The 23,912-nt window shown below is 44.3% G+C and overlaps 1 protein-coding gene across 1 annotated transcript in view; it reads left to right on the top strand.

Moving 5' to 3' along the window:
• The window catches only part of WDR88 (WD repeat domain 88), a 47,760-nt gene that overhangs the window by 7,994 nt on the left and 15,854 nt on the right, over positions 1–23,912 (top strand). Inside the window, exons 2-6 of the mRNA XM_005893922.2 lie at positions 2,979–3,089; positions 8,791–8,879; positions 10,129–10,192; positions 14,658–14,796; positions 17,377–17,506. Of these exons, the coding sequence (XP_005893984.2) occupies positions 2,979–3,089; positions 8,791–8,879; positions 10,129–10,192; positions 14,658–14,796; positions 17,377–17,506 (533 nt within the window). The remainder of the gene's footprint in view (positions 1–2,978; positions 3,090–8,790; positions 8,880–10,128; positions 10,193–14,657; positions 14,797–17,376; positions 17,507–23,912) is intronic.

The raw sequence follows: 23,912 nt of genomic DNA, 5'->3' as shown, positions 1-23,912 counted from the left end.
CATTTGAAAAGACCCCAGTGCTAGGAAAGATTGAAGGCAGGAGGAGAAGGGGATGACAGAGGATAAGATGGTTGGATGGCATCACCAACTCAACGGACATGAGTTTGAGTGAACTCCAGGTGTTGGTGATGGACAGCCTGGTGTGCTGCAGTCCATGGGGTCACAAAGAGTTGGACACGACTGAGAGAGTGAACTGAACTGAATAACTAGTGATGTTGAGCATCTTTTCACGTGCCTATTGGCCACCCACATGTCTTCTTTGGAAAAATATCTATTTAGAGCTTCTGCCCATTTTTTTTATTTGCTTGTTTGTTTTGAGTTGTATAAATTGTTTGTATACTTTGGAAATTAAGTCCTTGTCAATTGCATCATTTTAAAATATTTTATCCTATTCCATAGGTTATCTTTTCATTTTTTAATGGTTTTCTTGGCTGTGCAAAAGTTTATAAGCTTGATTTGGTCCTATTTGTTTATTTTTGCTTCTTCTTTTTCCTTGGGAAATTGATCTAAGAAAAACATTGATATGATTTATGTAAGAGAATGTTTTGCCCATTTTCTTCTAGGAGTTTTATGGTATCATGTCTTATATTGAAGTCTTCAAACCATTTTGAGTTTGTTTTTGTGTACGGTGTGAACAGTGGTCTAATTTCATTGAGTTACATGCAACTGTCCAGCTTTCCCAACACTACTTGCTGAAGACAATGTTTTTTCCCCATCGTATATTCTTGCCTTCTTTGTTGAAGATTAGTTGACCATGGGTGTGTGGTGTTTCCAAGTTTCAGTATCATGACTACTATGGCTATGAAGGCCCATGTTAAAGTTTGGACATATGGTTTCATTTTTCTTAGGTGCAGTCCAGGAGTAAAGTTACTGCATCATAAGTTAACACATATGTTAAAATTTTTGAGGAATTGCTGAACTATTTTCCAAAGTGGCTGCACGATTTTACATCACACTAGCCATATATGAGAGTTCTGATTTCTCCACATTCTTATCAATTCTTGTTATATGATTTTTTTTTATTATAGACATTGTTCTAGGTATGAAGTGGCATCTCAATGTTTCTTTTTATTTTTTCGATGTTTGTGGCAGATGCATATAATGGGTTGCTTTTAGTAGACTGATCTATATAGCAGCCCTGTAATCTTCATTTATTTATTTTTGGCTGTGCTGGATCTTCATTGCTGTGCATGGGCTGCTCTCTAGTTGTGGTGTGCAGGCTTTTCATCGTGGTGGCGTCTCTCAGTGCAGAGCAGGGGCTCTAGGGCCCTCGGGCTCCAGTAGTTGCAGCTCACATGCTTAGTAGCTGCAGCTCGCAGGCTCTGCAGTGCAGGCTGAGCAGGTGTGGAGCAGCAGCTTAGTTGCCCCTCAGCACGTGGAATCTTCCCACACTGGAAATTGAACTTGTGTCCCCTGCATTGGCAGGTGAATTCTTTGTCACTGGACTACCAGAAAGTCCTCAATATGTTTCCTTGGTTGGTTGGTTTGTTCTGTTTTTTATATTTAGGTACTGCAATTGAATGTACCTAACCCAGTTTTATCGAGGTATCATTGATATACAGCACTGCATAAGTTTAAGGTATACAGCATAATGTTTTGACTTACATACATCATGAAATGATTACCATAACAAGTTTAGTGAACATCCATCATCTCATATAGATACAACATTAAAGAAATAGATTAAAAATATTTTCCTTGTGATGAGAATGCTTAGGATTTATTCTCTTAGCTCAATATGGTTTTGATTTACATTTCCCTACTGGCTTATGATGTTGAGCATATTTCCATGTGTGTGTAGATAATTTACATACCTATTTTGGAGAAATGCCTATTCAAATATTTTGCTCATTTTTAATTTGTATTGTTTGTCTCCTTCTTGCTGAGTTTTAAGAGTGCTTTATGTATTCCATATACACATCCTTAATCTGATACATGACTTGCAAACATTTTCTTCCATTGTGTGAGTTGTTTTTTTACTTTCCTTTTAAACATTTTTTCTTTTTATTGTTTTCTATTTTCTTGATGGTATCATTTCAGGCACAAAAGTTTTAGTTTTGATAATGTCCAGTTTATCATTGTCATTGCTTTCGTTGTCATATCTAAGAGGTCACTGCAAATCCACAAAGATATACACCCATGTTTTCTTCTATGAGTTTTGTAATTTTTGCACTCACATTGAGGTCTTGATCCATTTTGAGTTAATTTTTGTATATGGTATGAGGTAAGTGTCCAACTTCATTCTTTTGCATGTGAATATTCACTTGTTCCAGCACAATTTGTTGAAAAGGTTTTTTCTTTCCCCTTTTATTTATCTTGACACCCTTGCTGAAAATCAAGTGACCAAAACTATGCGTGCTTATTTCTGGATTCTCAGCTCTAGTACCTCCGTCTGTATGTCTGTCTTTATGCCAGTACCACACTGTCGTGATTACTGTCTCTTTGTATGTTCTGAACATTGTTTTGAAATTGGAAATTGAGAGTCCCCTACATTTGTTCCTTTTCAAGATTGTTCTGGCTCTTCTGCTTCCCTTGAGTTTCCTTATAAATTGTAGGATCAGCTTGTCAATTTCAGAAAAGAAGTCTGCCAGAAGGATGGTGTTGAATAAATGACAAATAAATAAATATAAACACTCTGGAGAGTATTTTCGTAAGAATAGTAAGTCTGCTAATCCACGAACATGGGATGCTTTTCCATTTATTTAAGTCTTAAAATTTCTCTTAGCAATGTTTTGTAATTTTCAGTGTATAATTTTTACACTTTTTTGATTAAATTTATTCCTATTTTGATGCTTTTGTAAATGCAGTTTTTTCTTAACTTTTTTCTATATTGTTCATTGCAAGTGTATAAGAATGCTATTGATTTAAAAAATATATTAAAAAATAAATGAAAGCCATAAGAGAATTCTAATTAAAAAAAATATATTAATCTGGTATTCTGCAACCTTCTGAACTCACTCAGTCTATCCTTTTTTCAGATCCCATTTAAAATTATGAGGGGACACGAGCACATTGTGAGTTCCTGTAACTTCTGTGTGGATGACACCAAGGTCCTCAGTGGCTCCTATGACTGCACCGTGAAGCTGTGGGTAGGTGGCCCTGCATTAGGCGGAGCCAAAACATCCCGTAAGCTTATGTCACCTCTTATGGGATTTCCCTAGTACTGAGTTCCCAGACATTCAAGGATCCCAAAGATTGGAGAAGCCTTTCTGAACAAAGTGCAAGAAGCAGCAGCAAAGTGAGGGCTCACTCTAGTGTTAAGTCACTGGAGAGAGATGAAGTTAGTGTGGCTGCTGTCAGCCTGTTGACTTGGAAACAGTGGGAGCAGGGGTGGAGACCATTGGACCAGGAGCTCGCCAGCTTTTGCTGGAGGATGTGCCTGAGGGTCTCTGAGCTGTGTCATCTCTCTGGGTCTCCTCACTTGGAATATTCAGTTCCATCCACAGAGATGGTATGTCCAGGCCTGGGCGATCACAAGAGGACAGAAAAGTGGGCAAACCTGGGACCTGTCCGTGAAGAGTGATTGGGAGAGGCAGGCCAGAGAATAGGTCAGTGCTGTAAGATGCAGGGGGCAGGGGCCCAGGAACAGGGGTGTGATGGTCAGATGAGGCTATAGAGAGGTGGCCGCTGTGAACTCTTTCAAAGCCTTCAGGGCAGAGCCAGCAGACCCTGGCGGGCCTGCTTGGGTGTTCTGCTGGTCATTCAGGAGAAGAGGAGGAAGTGTCAGGACTGGGAGATGGCAATGACCATCGGGGGCCATTCCGCAGACGACTGTGTGGTGAGGCTGGCCCCCTGGGGAGGACAGTCAGTTCGGAGTTTTGCTATCTCCTCTGGCTTCAGGAGCAGGAGGGGGACAGGATGGAGCGAGTTAAGGCTAATTCCTGGGTTCCAGTTTGGGCAACTAGGTAGAGGATAGCTCTCACCTTCCAGATACCCTTAGAGGGACATCTTCTGGGTCTTGGTGGGTTCCAAGCCAGGAAGACTAGCCAGGAGGGTTTGGGAGCTCTCCAGATAGTTCAAGCCCCACATTAGGGACATACTAGATATTTGACCCTGGGTGGTTACATGACCTCCTAGGCCTCCCTGAATTTCCCTAGGCCCCTCAGGATCAGCTGAGAGCTGGGGCTACTCCAGGGCCTGCCTGGCCCATTCCAGGTCCCTACAGACATCCACTCCTTTCTCTTCTGTGGCCCTTATCCACCACCCCCTCCACCCAGCCCCATGATCTTCTTGCTGGGAACGCCACTGGTTCCTCTGGAAACCCCAGGCCCTTTCTTAGTCCTCTAGGATGACCGAGAAGGCCCAGAAGCAAGGGGGCTTCTGCTGGTTGTCATCACCTGTGGGGAGGGAGGTTGGTGACTTTCTAAGTGTGCATTCTGCTTTACCATCTTCAGATTTTCTCATGTTCTGCTCACCTTTTGAGTCAGTGGGAAGACTCACAGGGGTTTCTGTCTATTTTGGCCAAAGGGTTTCTCTCTCTCTAAGGGTAAGTCTGCCTGTTTTTTCTGGTTGTCCCAGTATTAGGGACCATCCATCAAGACATCCCTGACTCCCCACAGCAGCCTCACTGCCCTTGCTTCCTGCCTACTCCATGCTCCTTCCAGGATGCAGTCACCGCAGCCTGTCCAAACTCCCTCCATCCCTGACCTGCTCACAGCCCTACCACTCTGTTCCACCTTCTCCAGTTGCTCCCTCTCCACCCTCTGCCCTCCTTCATACATTCATGCCTAGTTGCAAAATCACCCAGTTCTCTGGTCTCCCTGCCTTAGCTGCCCCTCCAACAGGTCCTCTTTGCTCCTCCTGGCTCTCTTTTCTCCATCTTTGTTTCTGCTCCTGGCTCCTCCTGTGGCTCTCCCTGCCCCAGTTACAGTTCTTGGGTGAGCCCTCCCTCAGGGGGTGACAAGTCATTACCATGTGCATCACCTTCTCCATTGAGGTATCTTTGGAAAAAGTCTCCTTGCCTCTCTCTTTTCTCCCCCACTCTCATCACTGTTTTCCCCCTCAAACCCACCACAAGCCCAAATATCTAGCTTAGCCTTTATTTATTTATTTGGCTGCACCGGGTTTTAGTTGCAGCATGTGGGATCTAGTTCCCTGACCAGTGATCAAACCTGGGCCCCATGCATTGGGGGTGCGGAGTTTTAACCATTGATCCACCAGGGAAGTCCCCTGGCTTAAGCTTTAAAAAGGCTCCCTTTCTCCTAACTGAAGATCATTGTGAATAATTTAGAAAATCCATCAATGTATGAAGAAGTGGGGGAAAAAATTATCCTTATCTTACACCCAGTCGTCCTCTAGTATGGTACATCTCTTTTCAGTCATTATAGAAAAAACTGCTTTGCTAGTCTTTCTCATATTATGAAGGTAAGATGGCTTTATCAAAAAACATAAGAACATAAGAAACACAAAAGAACAAAAAACATTAAGAACACAAAGGAAAAAAATCATTCTGTGAATCGTGGGTAAACTGCCGTGAAAAGGTTGGAGTGTAGTTTCTTTTTCCTGTTTGAACATGTGTACACATATTTATGAAATTGAGACCACACAGTAAAACTGTTTATATAGCAACAGTAAATATGGGCTACAAATACCGTCTCACCGCCTTTATTAGAACCACGTTCTCACCATTCATTCAAAGTCCAACCAACCAATCTTCAATTATCTGAATCCACAGAAAGGGTTCCTGGTCCCAAACGTCAAGTGAAGGGGTAACTGTCTCCATTTGTTTTCCCATACCCCTAGCCGATGGCCCAGTTATTTCAAGAAACATTCAGTACAAAACATAGACATTTCCACTGTCTGGCAACATCTGGCTCTATTGCCATGTAGCTCTCCTGCCAAGCAATTCATGGCAGTGCTCATTTTCCAAGAGGGTCATCAGTCCACGATTGCTATTTTCCCTCTTGGCCATATGGTGGCACTATCGAGCACTGAACCTGTGCAGCCCCATAGACCTCACATTCTGTTCTAGTGCTGCCATTAGCTGGCCCAGGGCTAAAGCCAGAGACTGCAATAGGCCTCATCCTCAGGACCCACAGTGATCATTTTTTTTTTAGTTCCCAGACACATTTTTTTTTGGCAACCCCATGGACTCTACAGTCTATGGAATTCTCCAGGCCAGAATACTGGAGTGGGTAGCCTTTCCCTTCTCTAGGGATCTTCCCAACCCAGGGATCGAACCCAGGTCTCCCTCATTGCAGGCAGATTCTTTACCAGCTGAGCCACATGGGAAGCCCTCAGACACATACTTTTTTTTAGAGTAACACACCCTCCAGGGAGGCTGGATCATCGGCCATCTGCTGCTGCTGCTGCTGCTAAGTCGCTCCAGTCGTGTCCGACTCTGTGCGACCCCATAGACGGCAGCTCACCAGGCTCCCCCGTCCCTGGGATTCTCCAGGCAAGAACACTGGAGTGGGTTGCCATTTCCTTCTCCAGGATCATCGGCCATCAGAGGCAGTCATTTCTTCCCAAGTCATGAGGCTCATGAGCTGAGCCTCCAGCCTGGATATCTCCTGCCTCCATGAGTTCCTCTTTGGTATCTCTTCCTGCCAGGGGGCTTTGATTAAGGACCTGGCTGTTTAGAGTCTCATGGAGCAGGGGTTGAGGGACTGGATCTGTGCAGAAAAGAGTTTGCACAGGTGGCCTGAAGCTGCTGTCCCTGCAAAGACCCGCTGGCAAGGCTGGCCTTGGCTGGCATCTGGGAACTTCACTGGCAAACACTGTCCTACAGTCATATGAATCTTTCCCTAGGTGATGCAGGGGGCTTGCTGTGTCCAGACTGTGCAGTCCACGTGGGTGATGCTTGTGTGACCAGACCCCAGTAAAAATCTGGGTCCCGAGGCTCAGGTGCACCTCCCTAGAAGACAGCACCTGACGTGTTGTTATGACTGGTTGCTGGAGGAATTAAGCTCATCCCATGCTACTCACAGGGAGAGACTGTCTTTTTCAAAATTTATTTATTTTTAATTGAAGGATAAATTGCTTTACAATATTGCATTGGCCATTCATCAACATGAATCAGCCATAGGTATACATATGTCTCCTCCCTCTTGAACCTCCCTCCCACCTCCCACCCCTTCCCACCCCTCTAGGTTGTTATAGAGCTTCTGTTTGAGTTCCCTGAGTCACACAGCTAATTCCCATTGGCTATCTATTTTACATATCTTAGTGTATATGTTTCCATGCTACTAGGGAGAGACTCTTGGAAGCAGTGCCTGGTTTTCTCTGGACCTCACCCCATGTGCCCTTCCCTTTGCTGATTTTGCTTTGTGTGCTTTGGCTGCTGTAAATCTTAGCTGTGAGCATGCCTGTATTCTGAGTCCTATGAATCCTGGAGAATCATCAGTCTTGAGGGTGGTCCTGGGGACCCCTGACACAGAGCCCTCTGCCTGCCAGCAGGCTTATGGTCTTAATTGAATTGGTCTCTGCATATCAGGGAGAATTGTCCCGGCCTAGTCTGGTCAGGCCAAAAGCTCTCCCAACCAGGCACCATGATTTCACATAACAATGCAGGGTCTTTCTAGAAATTCATTGTCTTGCTAATAGCATTTGTTTCAAGGGGACTTTCCACCTCGGCTTATCCTGAAAAGTTGTGGACACATTTTTTTTTTTTCCAAAGATTTTTTGATGTGGACCATTTTTACAGTCTTTATTGAGTTTGTTACACTGTTGTTTTTGTTTTGGTTTTTTGGCCACGATGCCTGTGGGATCGTAGCTCCCTGACCAGGGATTGAACCTGCACCCCATGAACTGGAAGGTGAAATCTTAACCACTGGCGCGCCAGGGAAGTCTCTGCATTTATTGAAAGCATTTTTATTTCTGTCACTCAAGCACCTTTCACATTGGTGCCCTCATTGTTCCTATCATATTACCAGTTATTATTACTACTTTGTCCTCATCATATTCTCTAGTTATCTCCCTTCAGTGTGGTAACAGTTGCCTGGGTCCCTCTGTTGGCTGTCTTAGAGTTTAACTGCCCCCTTAAGGTGGACACAGACTGCTGCCGGTGAGTTTGCTGTCTGTCCCCTAAAACACACGACGAACCCTTTTCCATTAAACTTTTCATTTGGAGTATAGTCAATTAACAATGTTGTGATAGTTTCAGATGGACAGCAAAAGGACTCAGCCATCCATATACATGTATGCATTCTCCCCCGAACTCCCCTCCCATCCAGGCTGCCACATAACACTGAGCAGAGTTCCCTGTGCTATACAATAGGACCTTGTTAGTTATCCATCTTAAATATAGCAGTGTGTGCATGTTGATCCCAAACTCCTTAACTATCTCTTCCCCCGACTCTTCCCCCCTGGCAACCGTAAGTTCATTGATGAACCTTTTTTGTGCACAAGTCTTTGACCACAATTTAGATTATTTACTTAGGGAAGACTGTCCCCGCGGGGGCCGCCCTGCCCCCGCCCCAAAATAGAATTGCTGGTTCAAACTGTGGGAATTTTTAGAAAGTTCTTGAAAGATCTTGCTAGATTCTGTGAAGCCTCTTTGGCCAGGAGAGAACAAGAATATTACCTGTTTGCAGCTTTGCCTTCAGAGTGGCCCGTTTCCATGGGCCACTTCCATGGACGGGGAGTTTCCTGGGGATGCCGTGGATGGTGATGGTGGCCTTCTTGCCCTGGGAGTGGTGGGGAAGTCTTTTCACCCTTCTGAGCTGGGGGAAGCGTCATAGGACCGTGGGTACTCAACCAAGCTCAGGGTTGATGCTGAACTCAGCTCATTGCTTCGGTTGACACTTTAGTGACCTCTGACCCTCTCCCACTCTCTCCTGCTGATCCGAGGATGCTATGGATGGATCCATTGTTCGGGATTTTGAGCCGGTGCCCGAAGGTCCTGTTTTAGAATGCAGCATCACAGCTGACAGCAGAAGGTGACTTGCCCTCATTTGACTCTGGTCAGGAAGGTGAGCGGGAAGGGCAGGCCCGCACACAGCATGCCAGGGACCCTTCACTGTCTTTTCAGCAAACACCTGACCTTACACTCCCGTATGCTGGTCTCATGGTTTCCATCTTTTGCTGTGAGAACCAAGTAGATGTGGTGACTCTGAAAATTTTAAATGCCAAAAAGACGAAATGTACTGTGACTGAAGCCACTCTGAATGTTCTCCGTGGAGTTTCTTTCCCGCGGTCACACCTGTGGACCAGCTGCAAGGTTCGCTAGTGATTCAGTGCAGGCCCTCATGTCACAGGGGGAAACCAGGGCCCAGGAAGAAAGCCTGAGCCGTCACCTGGGGAGAGTTGGTTTGGGAGGCCGCCCTGGGGTGCATTTGCATTCACGCTTCACACAGATGTGAGATGAGCCTTTAAAAGGGGATTTGCTTTAAAATGGATTTGCTTTTACCCTGAGCAGCAGCTACAAAATTAATCTACTAGTGAAAACACATGGGGGAATGTAAGCTTCATGTACATGCTCATTCGCTCAGGCATGTCTGACTCTGCGACCCCATGGACTGTAGCCTGCCAGGCTCCTCTTTTTCCAGGCAAGAATATTGGAGTGGGTTGTCACTTCCTACTCCAGGGTAAGCTTCATGGGAATTTATCTCATATAGAGGACACATTGTCACTGAAACATGCGATGTAAGAAGACAAGGGTACACTTATATTACTGGGTTGGCCAAAAAATTCATTAGGGCTTTTCCATAACATGGGAAAATCTGTATGAACTCTTTAGCCAGCCTAATAGTGTAAATGTACAAGAAAGCATTCAGAATAAAATGAGCTATGACAGTCTTATCCTGTAAAAAAAAAAAAAAGATGTGAAATCAGTACAAGAAGTGATTGATCCTTGTGAGTTGTAGCTATCCTTCTAAAAGAAGTCAATTACAGAATAGAAGAAATGATACCTTTAATGCCCCAGATAGAAAAGGACATATTTGGGTGGCCGATTAAAGGATTAAGGAAGAGAATGGTGTCATGGTGCCTTCTGTGTTAGGATCTTTCTGTTTTCACTGAGAACCCCCAGTTCTCCAGGGGCCTCATGAAGTATCTTTAGAAAGATTCAAGTATTTTTTGCAGTCTTGGTCCTAAACTGTAGAAACTGTCTGTTAAATATTTGATCTTTCTTAGAAACCACAGGCGTAATAGTCTGGGTCGTTAAGACTCTTGTCATTTTCTTTCCAGAATCGTTGCAGCATCTTATGACAAAACAGTGAGGGCTTGGGACGTTGAAACAGGCAAGCTGCTGGTATGTATGCTCTGCCCTGGTGGAGATGTCACAGCACAGGGTCTTCTGTTTTTTTTTTTTTTTTCATGTTTTAATTGGAGTATAATTGCTTTACAATATTGTGTTAGTTTCTGCTGTTCAGTGATGTGAATCAGCTCTATGTAAACATATATCCCCTCCCTCTTGAGCCTTCCTCCCACTGCCCCCGCCCATCACATCACACTCCTTTATGTCATCACAGAGCATCGAGCTGAGATCTCTGTGCCATGCAGCAGTTTCCTGCCAGCTTTTGTTTTACACATGGTAGTATATCCCATGGACAGAGGAGCCTGGTAGGCTGCAGTCCATGGGGTCTCAAAGAGTCAGACACAGGACACGACTAAGCGACTTCACCTTCACTTTTCACTTTCATGCATTGGAGAAGGAAATGGCAACCCACTCCAGTGTTCTTGCCTGGAGAATCCCAGGGACAGGGGAGCCTGGTGGACTGCCGTCTGTGGGGTCACACAGAGTCGGACACGACTGAAGCGACTTAGCAGCAGCAGCAGCAGTATATATATATATGTGTGTGTTAATGCTGTTCTCTCAGTTCATCTCACCCTCTCCTTCCCTGCCTACAATACAGGTTCTTTGCTGGGCCTTAGGTGGCCTTGAGCTGGTCATGGATTGGGAAGAGTAGCCAATCTTCCGGGAAAGGAAAATTTTCTTAGGGACCCAACGTGATGGATGGTGGGCTTCAGGGAAGGAAAGCTATCTGAAGCGGGCAGAGGAGGGCTCTGTTTCAGGGATGGGGAGGATGGGTATAAGGGAAGAAGTAGAGGTGGGGGCAGAGGGTAGGGAGGGTAGCATTACAAACTGAGAGAACTGTGTGGGAAAAGAGACCCTCCCCTGTGGGATGTTGGCTTTTAACAGGGGCAGGAAGTAGAGCTGAGGCCACAGGGTAAAGGCCATGTGGCCAAAGGACAAGGCAACTGGTTCCCAGTCTGTTCTTCATCTGAGAAGGGGCCACCATCCATCCATCCATCCATCCAATGGGCCCAGGATCCCTCTGTCTCCTGCCTAATGTCCGGGCAGCCCTGAGCCTGCTCAGGCGCTCTGCAGGGTTTCCTGCCCCATCCCTGCTGCCCTCCCTGCCCACCCCACCCCAGGCAGCTTCTTGTCACCTCTCTTCTCCCTTTTTCCCTTTCTCCTCTGTTCTCTCCTTAAAAAACAACAACAACAAACTTTCTTTTTAGTGCAAAGATTAATTTATTTTCATTGTGAAACATTTTTAGAAAGAGAAGCCCAGTGTAAAAAAAATAGTGTAACAGTTAGCATCTAGGTGTGTCTTTTCCTGTACACACCTTACATATGAACACGGGCAAGCGTGACAACATGACATGTTCTGCTGACAACAGTGTCATTATATACGATCACTGATTACTCCTGACTTTTAGCATTTTCCCAAATGCTTATTTCATCTCACATAAACGTCCTGCTCTTGTCTCTAGCCTCTTTGTCGTTCTCTTCTTGTTAAAAAACTCTCCCCAGGATGTTTTTATTTATTTTTACAAAATATTTGTTTATTTATTTGGCTGCCCCAGGTCTTAGTTGAAGCATGTGGAATCTTTAGTTGTGGCATGCGGGCTCTAGTTCCCTGACCAGGGGTCAAACCCAGGCTGCCTGCATGGAGAGTGAGAAGTCTTAGCCACTGGACCACCTGAGAAGTCCCTTCGGTAAACTTGTTTTAGTACTTTTATTATTTTTGTTGCGCAGGATGTCCATGCCACTTGCCATCTATAGGGCTGAGTTAGTGATCCACTGCTGCTTGACAAACTATTCCGGAACTTATTTTCAAACAACAAGCATTTATGGCCACGCAGAGTTTCTTTTTTTCTGAAATAATTAACGTATTTTGGCTGCACTGGGTCTTCCTTGCTGCACATGAGCTTTCTCTAGTTGCTCTCTGATTGTGGTTCTCACTGTGGTGGCTTCTCGTCGCAGAGCACAGGCTCTAGAGCACAGGCTCAGTAGTTGCGGTGCCTGGGCTTAGTTGCCCCTCAGCGTGGGGGTCTTCCCAATCCAGGGATTGAACCTGTGTTCCCTGCGCTAGCAGGCAGACTCTCAACCACTGGACCGCCACGGAAGTCCTTGCAGAGTTTCGTGACAGAACTTTTGGAGCAGGTTAGCCAGTGGTTCTGGCTTAGGTTTCTTGTGAAGTCATGGTTAGGATGTCATCTGGGGCTGCAGTCTTCTGAAGGCTCACTGAGGGTCTCCTTCCAAGTTGGCTGTTGGCAGGAGCCCTCGGTTCCTTTGCACCCAAGTCTCTCCATAGGGTTGCTTGAGTGTCCTCAGGACATGGCGGTTTCCTCCCTCAGAGCAAGCGACTCAAGAGATGGCAGGAGGAAACCCTGGTTTTCTTCTTCTTTTTTTTTTTTTTTTAATTTTTGTGGTTATAGCTGGTTTGCAGTGTTTCAGGCATATGGCAAAGTGATTCAGGTATGTATTTGTGTGCATGTGTGTATATATGTGTACATTATAAACGTGTATATTTATGAATATAAACACATATATTCTTTTTCAGATTCTTTTGCATTATAGGATATTATCCCACCCCCACTTTCCCCTTTGGTAAACATAAACTTGTTTTCTATGTCTGCCAGTCTATTTCTGTTTTGTAAATAAGTTCTTTTGTATCATTTTGTTAAGATTCCACAATAAATGATATCATATGATATTTGTCTTTGTCTGACTTATTTCACTTAGTATGATATTAATAATCTCTAGGTCCATCCAGGTTGCTGCAAATGGCAATAATTCATTCTTTTTTATGGCTGAGTAGTATTCCATTTTATGTACATACCATATCTTTTTTTTAATCTCTTCATCTACCAGTGAGCCTTCAGTTGTGTTCATGTCATGGCTATTGTAGATAGTTCTGCTGTGATCATTGGGGTGCATGGATCTTTTTGTTGTTTGTTTGTTTCGCTGTGTCGGGTCTTAGTTGCAGCATGCAGAGCCTGTTGTGTCACGCAGGATCTTTCGTTGTGGTACACAGGCTCCAGAACGTGTGGGCTTGGTAGCTGTGGTGTGCAGGCTTGGTTGCTCTGTGGCATGCGGGGTCTTAGTTCCTCGACCAGGGATCAAACCCACATCCCTTGCATTGGAAGGTGGATTCTTAACCACTGGACCACCAGGGGAGTCCTACATACATCTTTTTGAATTAGAATTTTCATGTTTTGCAGATGTATACCCAGGAGTGGGATTGCTGGATTATAGGGTAGCTGTGCTGCTACTGCTGCTGCTGCTGCTAAGTCGCTTCAGTCGTGTCCGCCTCTGTGTGACCCCGTGGACTGCAGCCTACCAGGCTCCTCCATCCATGGGCTTTTCCAGGCAAGAGTACTGGAGTGGGGTGCCATCACCTTCTCCAAGGGTAGCTCTAGTTTTAGTTTTTTAAGGAACCTCCATACTGTTCTCTGTAGTGGCTGCACCAAATTATATTCCCACCCACAATGTAGGAGGGGTCCCTTTTCTCCATACCCTCTCTAGCATTTATTATTCGTAGACTTTTTGATGATGACCATTCTGACTGGTGTGAGGTGATAGCTCTTTGTAGTTTTGGTTTGCATTTCTCTAGTGATTAGTGATGTTGAACATTTTTGCATGCGCCTGTTGGCCATCTGTATGTTTTCTTTGGATAAAGCCCTGGTTTCTGTTGTGACCTAGTATCACAACAGTGATACTAGTTTTACAACATACCACTTTTGCTATGTTGTATCCAAAGAAGTAACTCACTGGGTTGAGCCCACACCCTTGGGGTAATTAGACTCCACCCTGAGACTTCCCTGGTGGCTCAGACGTTAAAGAATCTGCCTACATTCCTGCAGTTTCAGATTTGATCCCTGGAATGGGAAGATTCCTCTGCATAAGGTAATGGCCACCCACTCTACAGTTCTTCCCTGGAGAATTCCATGGACAGAGTTGCCGGCTGGGCTGCAGTCCACGGGGTCGCAAAAATTCAGACATGACTGAGTGACTTTCACTTTTGTGAAGAGAGGACTGTCAAAGAATTGGGGAGCATATTTAAAAAGCTTCACAACAGTAATACCATAATTTATGACATACAGAGAGATTTTCCTTTCCTAGAATGAGTAGCTCTCTGTCCTGAGGGGCTGGGACTGTAGAGTCTTGTCCTCCAGGCAGACTTGTTTACCAAACTGAACAAGAGCCAAGTTGGCCATTACTAGAACCTTGCTGCCAGTTCTGCTCGGTGCCCCCTATCCTTGTTCGTCTCTCCTGGACACACATTAATTACATGTATTAATTAAAAATTAATTCATGAAAACTAAACATTCAGTTCCTTGTTTGCACTAGTCTATTACAAGAACTCAGTGGCCACATGTGGCCAGTGGCTGGCGTATTGAACAGTGCCTAGATAGAATATTTCAGAAAGTCCTGCTGGAACACTGGGCTAGAGAGAAACCTTTTGATTGTTGCTCTATTGCAGTGGAAGCTCAGTCATGAAACCTTCATAGTCTCCGCTAAGTGTTCCCCTGATGGTAAATACGTGGTCTTGGGCTTGGATGTGGATCATGGAATCTTTATAATAGATGCGAAAGACTCCACCACTGTGTCCCGTATCAAAGGTGAGTTTGTGTGGGCTCCCTGCTCTGTTCTGTCTATTATGATAACAGCCACTTGTCGCTTGAATGACAGTGACTTTATTGTTTTACTTGGTAAATCAGCAGTGCTGTGAACCATGTCATTAAAGATGGGACATTGATGGATAAAAGTGAAGTGAAAGTCGCTCAGTCACGTCCGACTCTTTGTGACCCAGGCCAGAATACTGGAGTGGGTAGAACCCAAGTTCTCCAGGCCAGAATAGTGGTGTGGGTAGCCTTTCCCTTCTCCAGGGGATCTTCCCAACCCCCAGGGATTGAACCCAGGTCTCCCGCATTGCAGGTGGATTCTTTACCAACTAAGCTATCAGGAAAGCCCTGATGGATAAAAACATGGGCAATTAAAATCAAGAGTGGTTAAGGCTTTTCCACTCAGTCTCATGCTTATAATAAATGAAACATTGTTCTGCTCCAGCTTCACATGGACATTTAAAGTTCATGTTTTATTGAATGAAGATCCAAGCTTCTTGGCTTGCCTGGTGGCTCAGATGGTAGTCTGCCTGCAATGTAGGAGACCCAGGTTCGATCCTTTGGTTTGGAAGATCTCCTGGAGAAGGAAATGGCAACTCAGTCCAGTATTCTTGCCTGAAAAATCCCGTAGATGGAAGAGCCCAGCAGGCTACAGTCCATGGAGCCATAAAGAGTTGGACATGACTAAGCGACTCCGCTTTCTTTCTTTCCAGGCTTCTTAACATTTTATGTGTATTTTCCCACATTCTTCCTTCTTTATTGCTAAGTCACCAGGAAAGCCCATAAAAATAATAATCACTGATTATTAATAACATATTTATTCTAGTGTTTTATAATAGTGATGATTAGCAATTTTATTACTATCAATTATCATGTATAAAAAAACAAATTCAGATAATTAAAAAGACTAGAATGGCAACTCCTGAAAAAACAGTCATCAAATGTCAATTTCCTGGTTGTGATCCTATGCAATCATTGTGTAAGAGGTCACCATTGGGGGAAACTGAGTGACAGGCATACAGGGTCTCTCTGTAGGAGTCCTTACAACTGCATGTGAGTTAACAGTTAACTCAGAAGAAAAAAGCATAATCATTGGGAAAAAAATTTCAAAGTGTATAAGCAGTGGGTTTCCCCAGTGGCTAAAGTGGTAAAAAAAAATCTGCTTTCAACGCAGGAGACGTGAGTTCGGTCCCTGGTCAGGAAGATCCCCTGGAGGAGGAAATGGCAACCCACTCCAGGATTCTTGCCTAGAAAATCCCCATGGACAGAGGAGCCTGGTGGGCGATAGTCCATAGCGTCACAGTCAGACATGACTGCTGTGCCTGTCCTGTCTTCTCCCCGGTGGTAGTGGTTTAGAGGCTCAGTTGTGTCCGACTCTTGCGACCCTATGGACTGTAGCCCGCCAGGCTCCTCTGTCCATGGGATTTTCCAGGCAAGACTACTGGAGTGGGTTGCCATTTCCTTCTCTAGGGAAGCCTGGAGGGACCTATTATTATGATTATTTTTAATTTAAAGAACTTTGCTTATAATTTATTTATTCTAGTCTTCCACAGTATTTCTTCTGATTTGAATTTTTATATCCCTCAAGTTCAATGGAAGAAGGTTTTTTTAAATTGTACTGTGAGATAGGTATTTTTTTTTTATTGGAGTATAACTGCTTTACAATGCTGTGTTAGTTTCAGCTCTACAACAAAGTGAATCAGCTGTGTGTTTACATATTCCCCTCCCTCTTGAGCCTCCCTCCCACCCCCCACATCTTACCCTTTTAGGTCATCATAGAGCACTGAGCAGAGCTCCCTGTGCTATACAGAAGCTTCCCACTAACTACTTCACACGTGGTAGTGTATATACGTAAGAGCTACTCTCCCAGTTCATTCCACCCTCCCCTTCCCCACTGTGTCCACAGTCCATTCTCCACGTCTGTGTCTCTGTTCCTGCCCTGCAAATAGGTTCATCTGTGGAGGTACCTATCATTAACAGTACATTGCTGGGGGGTCTTCCAGTGAGTGTGTGTATGTGCAAACACACACACGCACACAGTACTGCTTCCCACATACATTTAATGTTTATTTTCATCACCATGGAGCCGTGATGCGTGTCCTGCCACACAGCTTGCATTTTTCCCTTGATGTGTCACCTCGTCCTCTCTCTCCTCACACTCTAAGGCCTGTCTGCACACCATGCTCCTTCACGCTGTGTCATGTCAAGCCTTGGCACACCCTGTTCCTTCTGCCTAGAGCACTCTTCCTTTCCTGTTTCCCTCCATAGCTTTTAGCAATCTCTCAGGGTTAGGCCAGGTTTCCTTTCGTTGGTTTGGAGCCGTGACATTGGCTGCAGGTTGTTGCCTGCTCAGAGGTGTCTGCCTGTGACCTCTGAGGGGGAAGAGGGCAGAGCTCCTGGCTCGAGGCCTGGTATACAGCAGGCATTCAGGAAATGATTATGCAAGTGAAGAGTCCCTTCCTTGTGAAAACCAGAGTTGTGTTTCTATTATACTGTCGCTGTCTGGGGGAGCAACCTCGTGGCATGTGGCCCAGAGTGTGGAAGGCACGGTATCAAGTCACTTTCCCTGTGCCTCAGATCATCACATGATGTCGCTCACCGCCTGCTGCTTTGACCCCGACAGCCAGAGGGTGGCTTCCGTCTCGTTTGACAGGAGCATCAAGATCTGGGACGTGACGTCACAGACCACGCTGCTCACCATCACCAAGTGAGGAGGCTGGGCAGCGTGCTGCAACAGCGAGGTGGGCGGGATTCACGCCCTCCTGGATTTGGCCTGTGCACCTTCAGCTCCCCAACTGGTGTGGACATGGGGCATCTCCAGCTGTGGCCCACTGTGGTGCTACGAGGAGGCTGGAGATGCAGAATGGGAAGGGCACAGGCAAGCAAGGGGGAGCCACTCCAGTAAGTCCTCTACATTCGAGCCTTCAAGTTGCAAGCTTTCAAAGACGTGAACGTCTGAGCCAGCCCCTGTATGCCAGCTGTTGTACTGTACTACTGTACTTTTCAAGGTTCTGTAATAGTAAATGTTTTATTTTTGGTGTTTGTTTTTCATGTACCTATTATTTGTGTGAAAAGTGTTGTAAGACAGTACTATACAGCTGATTGTGTTAGTTGGGTACCTAGGCCAGGTTTGCTGGGCTTACAAACAAATTGCACTTACGAACACAGTCTCAGAACAGAAATTAATCCTACGTAGGGGACTTACTGTAGTTGTGGCCTGTGGGCTGGGACGGGCCTCAGAGGCATTTGTTTCAGTGTGAGCCAACACTGGAAAACATTGTGCTGAGTTGCCCTCTGCCTCCCCAAATGTGGGTTTCCAGCATCTCCTGCAAAATGAGAAGATCTCCTCTTCTAGGGCCCGCAAGGGTCACTCTGTCTGTGGCCACCAGCACCAGGTGTGGTGACCCGGAGTCATGACCTCAGAATGTGTTGTCCTGCCCACTTGGCTCAGTTATGAGCCCTGCTGGCCTGGGCCAGGCTTTCCCGTGGGTGTCTGACCAGGGCTTAAGAGTGTGCAGGTTCCCATCCTGAGTGACCTTTGACCTTAGTTTCCTCACCTGCAAACTGAGCCCCAGTGAGGTGTGAATGAGACAACAGACGGAAGTCCTTAGTGTAGGGTGCGTGGTGGCCACTCAGCACCAGCTCTGTTACTGAGACTGACTTCTGTGGCTGCTGGGGTCAGCAGGGGCTATGGATGCCTGTTCTGCTCGTTAGAGCTGCTCGGTGGTGGCAGTGAGGAGGGTTAGGCAGCAGAGGGGACCGCAGTTCCAGCTGTGAGCTGGAACTCTGCTTTGTTCCCCCAAGGATGGTGGAAAGGGAAATAAGGAAACTGTCTACTGGTGTATTCGATTGAACCACATTTATAAATTTTCTGGAAATGTATTTTTTTAGCAAGAAAATATAGAGTCAAGGATTCTCAGTGCTGCAGGACAGGGCAGGCTTCGTGGCATGAAATTCTGAAGTTACACAGGGTCCCGCACACAGGAGGGCTCATACTTGGTTTACTGCTCTGCCGTCAACATCTTGAAGTTCTTCACTTTTAAAAAATATTTTTATTCATTTGACTGCACCAGGTCTTAGTTGTGGCATGAAGGGTCTTTAGTTGTGGCATGGGGACTCTTATTTGCAGCAGATGGGATCCAGGTCCCTGACCAGGGATGGAACCCAGACCCCCTGCATTGAAAACTTGGAGTCTTAGCCACTGGACCATCAGGGAAGTCCCAAAATTCTTCATTCTTGAACAAGGGACCTCAAATGCTTTTATTTCAAAAATATGTAATTTACTTTTTGAAAATGTTAAACATGCAGCCAGTACAACATTTTGAAGGTACAAAAGAATACAGAGTGAAAAATTCTCTTAGCTGTCTCATAACCGCTGTTTCCTGAGAAGCCATCACTTTTCCTCCTTCCTTCCTGCCCTCTGGCTGCCTTTCTCTCCTAACAGTTTTACTGAGATATAATTCACATGCATCCTACAGTTCACCATTTCATGTACATAATTCAGTGGTTTGGGGGATATTATCATTATTTTTAATTGTCTCATTATATGTACAAAATTTTTAATGTTATAGTATTGGCATTAATTACATTTATAATATTATACACCCATCACCACTATTTCCAAAACTCTTTTATTACCCAAACAGAAACTCAGTACCCATTGAACAATAATTCCCCACTCCCCTCAATCCTAGTCCCTAGTAACCTAGACAGCATATTAAAAAGTAGAGATATCACTTTGTTGACGAAGGTCCATATAGTCAATGCTATGGTTTTTCCAGTAGTCATGTACGTGTGTGAGAGTTGAACCATAAAGAAGGTTGAGTGCTGAAGAACTGATGCTTTTGAACTGTGATGTTGGAGAAGACTCTTGAGAGTCCCCAAGACTACAAGGAGATCAAATCAGTCAATCCTAAAGAAAATCAGCCCTGAATATTCCTTGGAAGGGCTGGTGTGGAAGCTGAAGCTCCAATACTGTGGCCACCTGATGTGAAGAGCTGACTCATTGGAAAAGACCCTGATGCTGGGAAAGATTGAGGGCAGGAGAAGGTGGCAACAGAGGATGAGATGGTTAGATAACATCACTGGCTCACTGGACATGAGTTTGAGAGAACTCCAGGGGATAGTGGAGGACAGAGGAGCCTGGCATGCTGCAGTTCCTAGGGTCAAAAAGAACTAAACATAATTTAGTGACTGAACAACAACAACAAAGTAACCTCTATTTTCTGCCTCTATGAATTTGCTTATTCTAGATATTTCATATGAATAGAATCATACATTATTTTTCCTTTTGTGTCTGGCTGTTTCATTTAGCATAATGTTTTTAAGGTTCATCTAATATATGTTACAGCATGTATTAGAGTTTCATTCCTTTTAATGACTGAACAATATTCCATTGCATGTATATACTGCATTTTGTTTATCTGTTGGAGAATCCTTGAGTTGCTTCTGTCTTTTAGCTATTGAAAATAATGCTGCAGTCAACACTGGTGTACACATATCTGTTCAAGTCCCTGCTTTTAATTCTTTTGGCTGTATACCTAGGAGACGAATTTCTGGATCATGTCATGAATACTGTGTATAGTTTTTGAGAAACTTGGAACTTGCATTTTAATTTTGCAGTGGGCCTTGCAAAATCATATAGCCGTTCTTGCTAGATAATTTTGAAAATCCATACTTAATTGATTCTGAAGCTTGCAAGGAGCATAAGTACTTTGTTATAATTTTTTAATGTTGTCAAACGTAGTTTAGAAAATTCAAGAGGAGAAGGAAGATCTATTGTACTTACCCATGTTTTTGCTGACCATGTTCTGTCTTCTGATGTTCCAAGTTTTCCTCTTTCACCATTTTCTGTTTAGAAAAATTCCCTTTAGCCATTCCTATAGGGTAGTTCTGAGGGAAAAAAAATTCTCTTAAGTTTTCCTTCATCTGAAAACATCTTGATCCTCCCATCATTCCTGCAGGATATGTTTGATAGATATAGAAATCTGGATTCACAGTTGTTTTCTCTCCTCATCTGAAGGCTATCATGTCACTTTTTTCCTGGCGTCCACGGTTTCTGATGAGGAATCCACTGTCATTCAAATTGTTCTTCCCCTATAAGTAAGGGGTCATTTCTCTTTTGCTATTTTCAAGATTTTTTTCTGTCCCTACTTTTCAAAAGTAGAATTATACTGTGTCTGAATATAGATTTATTTGAGTTTATCCCACTTGGGATTCACTCAGCTTTTCGAATCTGTTCTTTGCCAGATTTGGTAAAATTCCAGACATAATTTCCTTGATTATTTTTTCAGCTCTATCTTATTTCTCCTTTCTTCTGAGATGCCCCAAATGTTAGATATTTCATTATATTCTCGGAGGTTCCTAAGGCTCTCTCTCTCTTTTTTTTTTTTTCAGTCTGTTTTTTGGATTGGTTAATTTATAGTGTCTGTCTTCATATTTATTGATTATTTCCTATATCATCTCTATTGAGTTTTATTTTTTGGTTGTTATTGTATTTTTAAGTTCTAAAATTTCCATTTGGTCATTCTTTATATCTTCTATTTGCAAAGCTTTCAATCTTTTTGGTCATTTTAAACAGAATTATAATTGTCCATTAGAGCATTTTTATGTACGCGTGCTAGGTCACTTCAGTTGTGTCCGACTCTTTGTGACCCTGTGCAGGCTCCTCTGTCCATGGGGATTCTCCAGGCAAGATTACTGGGGTGGGTTGCCATTTCCTTCTCCAGGGGATCTTCCTGACCCAGGGATTGAACCTGTGTCTCTTGTGCTTCCTGTACTGCAGGCAGATTCTTTGCCCCTGAGCCACTGGGAAAGCCCTAGAGCATTATTATGATGGCTGCTTAAAAATCCTTGTCAGATAATTCTAACATCTGTATTATCTAGGTATTGGCATCTGTTGACTCTCTCTCTCTCATTCATGTTGAGATTTTCCTGGCTGTTACTTAGTATGATGAGTGAATTTCAGTTTCATCTTGGACATTTTGAGTATTATGAGACTCTTAATGTTATTTAAATCTTCTGTTTTAGCAGGCTGCCTCATTAGAACCTGGCAAGAGTGGCAGTCTAGACTCCCCCTCAGCCTTTGCTGACAGTGCTGGGGATGGGATTGCAGTTTTCCCTAAGATTTTTGGTTGGAGTAAGGCAGGTATTGTCTAAAGGTTTTCTGTTCTTTTTCTAGGCTATCTCTTTGGCTAGAGAGAACAGGCTTTTCTTGGGAGCCTTTTATCCAGTCCTCATTGTTGGTGGCTCAGACGGTAAAGCATCTGTCTACGATGCAGGAGACCCAGGTTCAATCCCTGGGTTGGGAAGATCCTTTGGAGAAGGAAATGGCAATCCACTCCAGTACTCTTGCCTGGAAAGTCCCATGGACAGAGGAGCCTGGTAGGCTACAGTCCATGGGGTCGCAAAGAGTCAGACACGACTGAGTGACTTCATGTATTCTTCACGTATTCATGTATTGTTTTGGGGGTTGCAGCTTCCCCAGTCCTCAGTTCAGGATATAAGAAGCAAAAAGAAAATTGTAGGTACTCAACAGCATGCCATCCTTGGGTCCCAAGATCCTTAGCTAGTCTGCCTTTTCTTATCCACTGTTCACAGTTTTCTATTTGCTCTATAAATGCCCAGGGTTGTTAGCTGTGCTTAACAGGAGGAGTGGGGAGCAGTACATTGACTCCATCTTGTCCAGAACTGCAAGTGCAACACAAACATTTCCCCCAAACTTTTGTACTAAGTAAAATGGTCTTTTATGATACATGAAACTGATCTGAAATGAGAGTCCCATCCTGGAGCAGATACCCTTGGTTGAAACCTCAGTGACAATTTCTGGAATCAGAGGAGGGCTTGCTATTTACCTCCAGTAAATGCTGGGATGGTTCTTACCCCACCAGGCACTGGGACTTGAACATTTTAAGCCTGGACACCCCTGAGAAGCTGACATTTCTTCTCCTTTGATCCTACTTAGTTTGTATACGTCAAAGAACCAACACAGAGTCTAAAACTCTGACTTGGGTGCTAGAAAACAATTTATTCAACCTTTTCTTCAGTTAGATGAATTGATATTATAATCTAGGCTACTCAGAGATGCTCAATTATGTTTATAGTTTAGACCGAAAACCCTATTTGTTACAGGAGATGAGAATCATAGGGAAAACACTTTGAGGGTCATGAAACAAAACAAAAAGCAGAATTCTGACAATTTTTTTTTCCTAAAAAATAAGATAGTTTGGGCTTCCCTGGTGGCTCATTGGTAAAGAATCTGCCTGCCAATGCAGGAGCCATGGATTAGGTCTCTGATCCCAGAAGATTCCACAATGTGGAGCAATGAAGCCTGTGTGCTACAGCTATTTGAGCTTGTACTCCAGAGCCCAGAAACCACAACTGTTGAGCCTACATACCACAACTTCTGAAACCCACTCACCTAGAGCCTATTCTCTGCAACAGGGGAAGCCACGGCAATGAGAAGTCCTCACACCACAACTAAAGAGTAGCCCCCACTCGCCACAACTAGAGAAAGCCCACGAAGCAACAAAGACCCAACACAGCCGAAAATAAACAAAATTTAAAAAGACATTAAAAAATTGAGAATAAGTAGCCCAAAACTTTATTAATTAAATGCCCAACATTAAAATATGCTTTAGTGGCACTGAAGACAGATAAGGAGAGAGGGAGAGGGAAAAAGAGAGCATTTGGTGTGAGGAGAAGTAAGGGGAGTGAGTGAGAGAGGGTGGTGAAGATGGGGGAAAGGAGCCATGCCCCCCTGTCTGTGAGAGAAAGGAGGGGAAGGGGGAAGCAGAGGAGACCCACCTTAAACCTGAAAGGCTATTAGTCCATTAACTATCACAATGTTTCCACCTGCTCTTTTTTCTGAAGCCTCAAGCAGCTCTGAATAGGGTGGTTCTCAGCCAGGGTCAATTTTGTCCCCTCGTGGACATTTGGCAGTGTATGGGGGACATTCTTCTGGTTGTCATAATTGGGTATGGAGGCTACCAGCATGTGCTAAGGAGTGCCCAGGGATGTTACTAAACATCCTACGATGCATAGGACATCCTCCTACCACAAAAAATTATCCAGCCAAAAAATTCAATATTGCCATTATTGGGACTTCCTGGAAT

The sequence above is a fragment of the Bos mutus genome, chromosome 18, assembly GCF_027580195.1.
Source record: "Bos mutus isolate GX-2022 chromosome 18, NWIPB_WYAK_1.1, whole genome shotgun sequence".
Taxonomy (NCBI): domain Eukaryota; kingdom Metazoa; phylum Chordata; class Mammalia; order Artiodactyla; family Bovidae; genus Bos; species Bos mutus.
The sequence above is the reverse complement of the archived record's forward strand: the minus strand, read 5'-3'. Positions and strand labels throughout refer to the sequence as shown.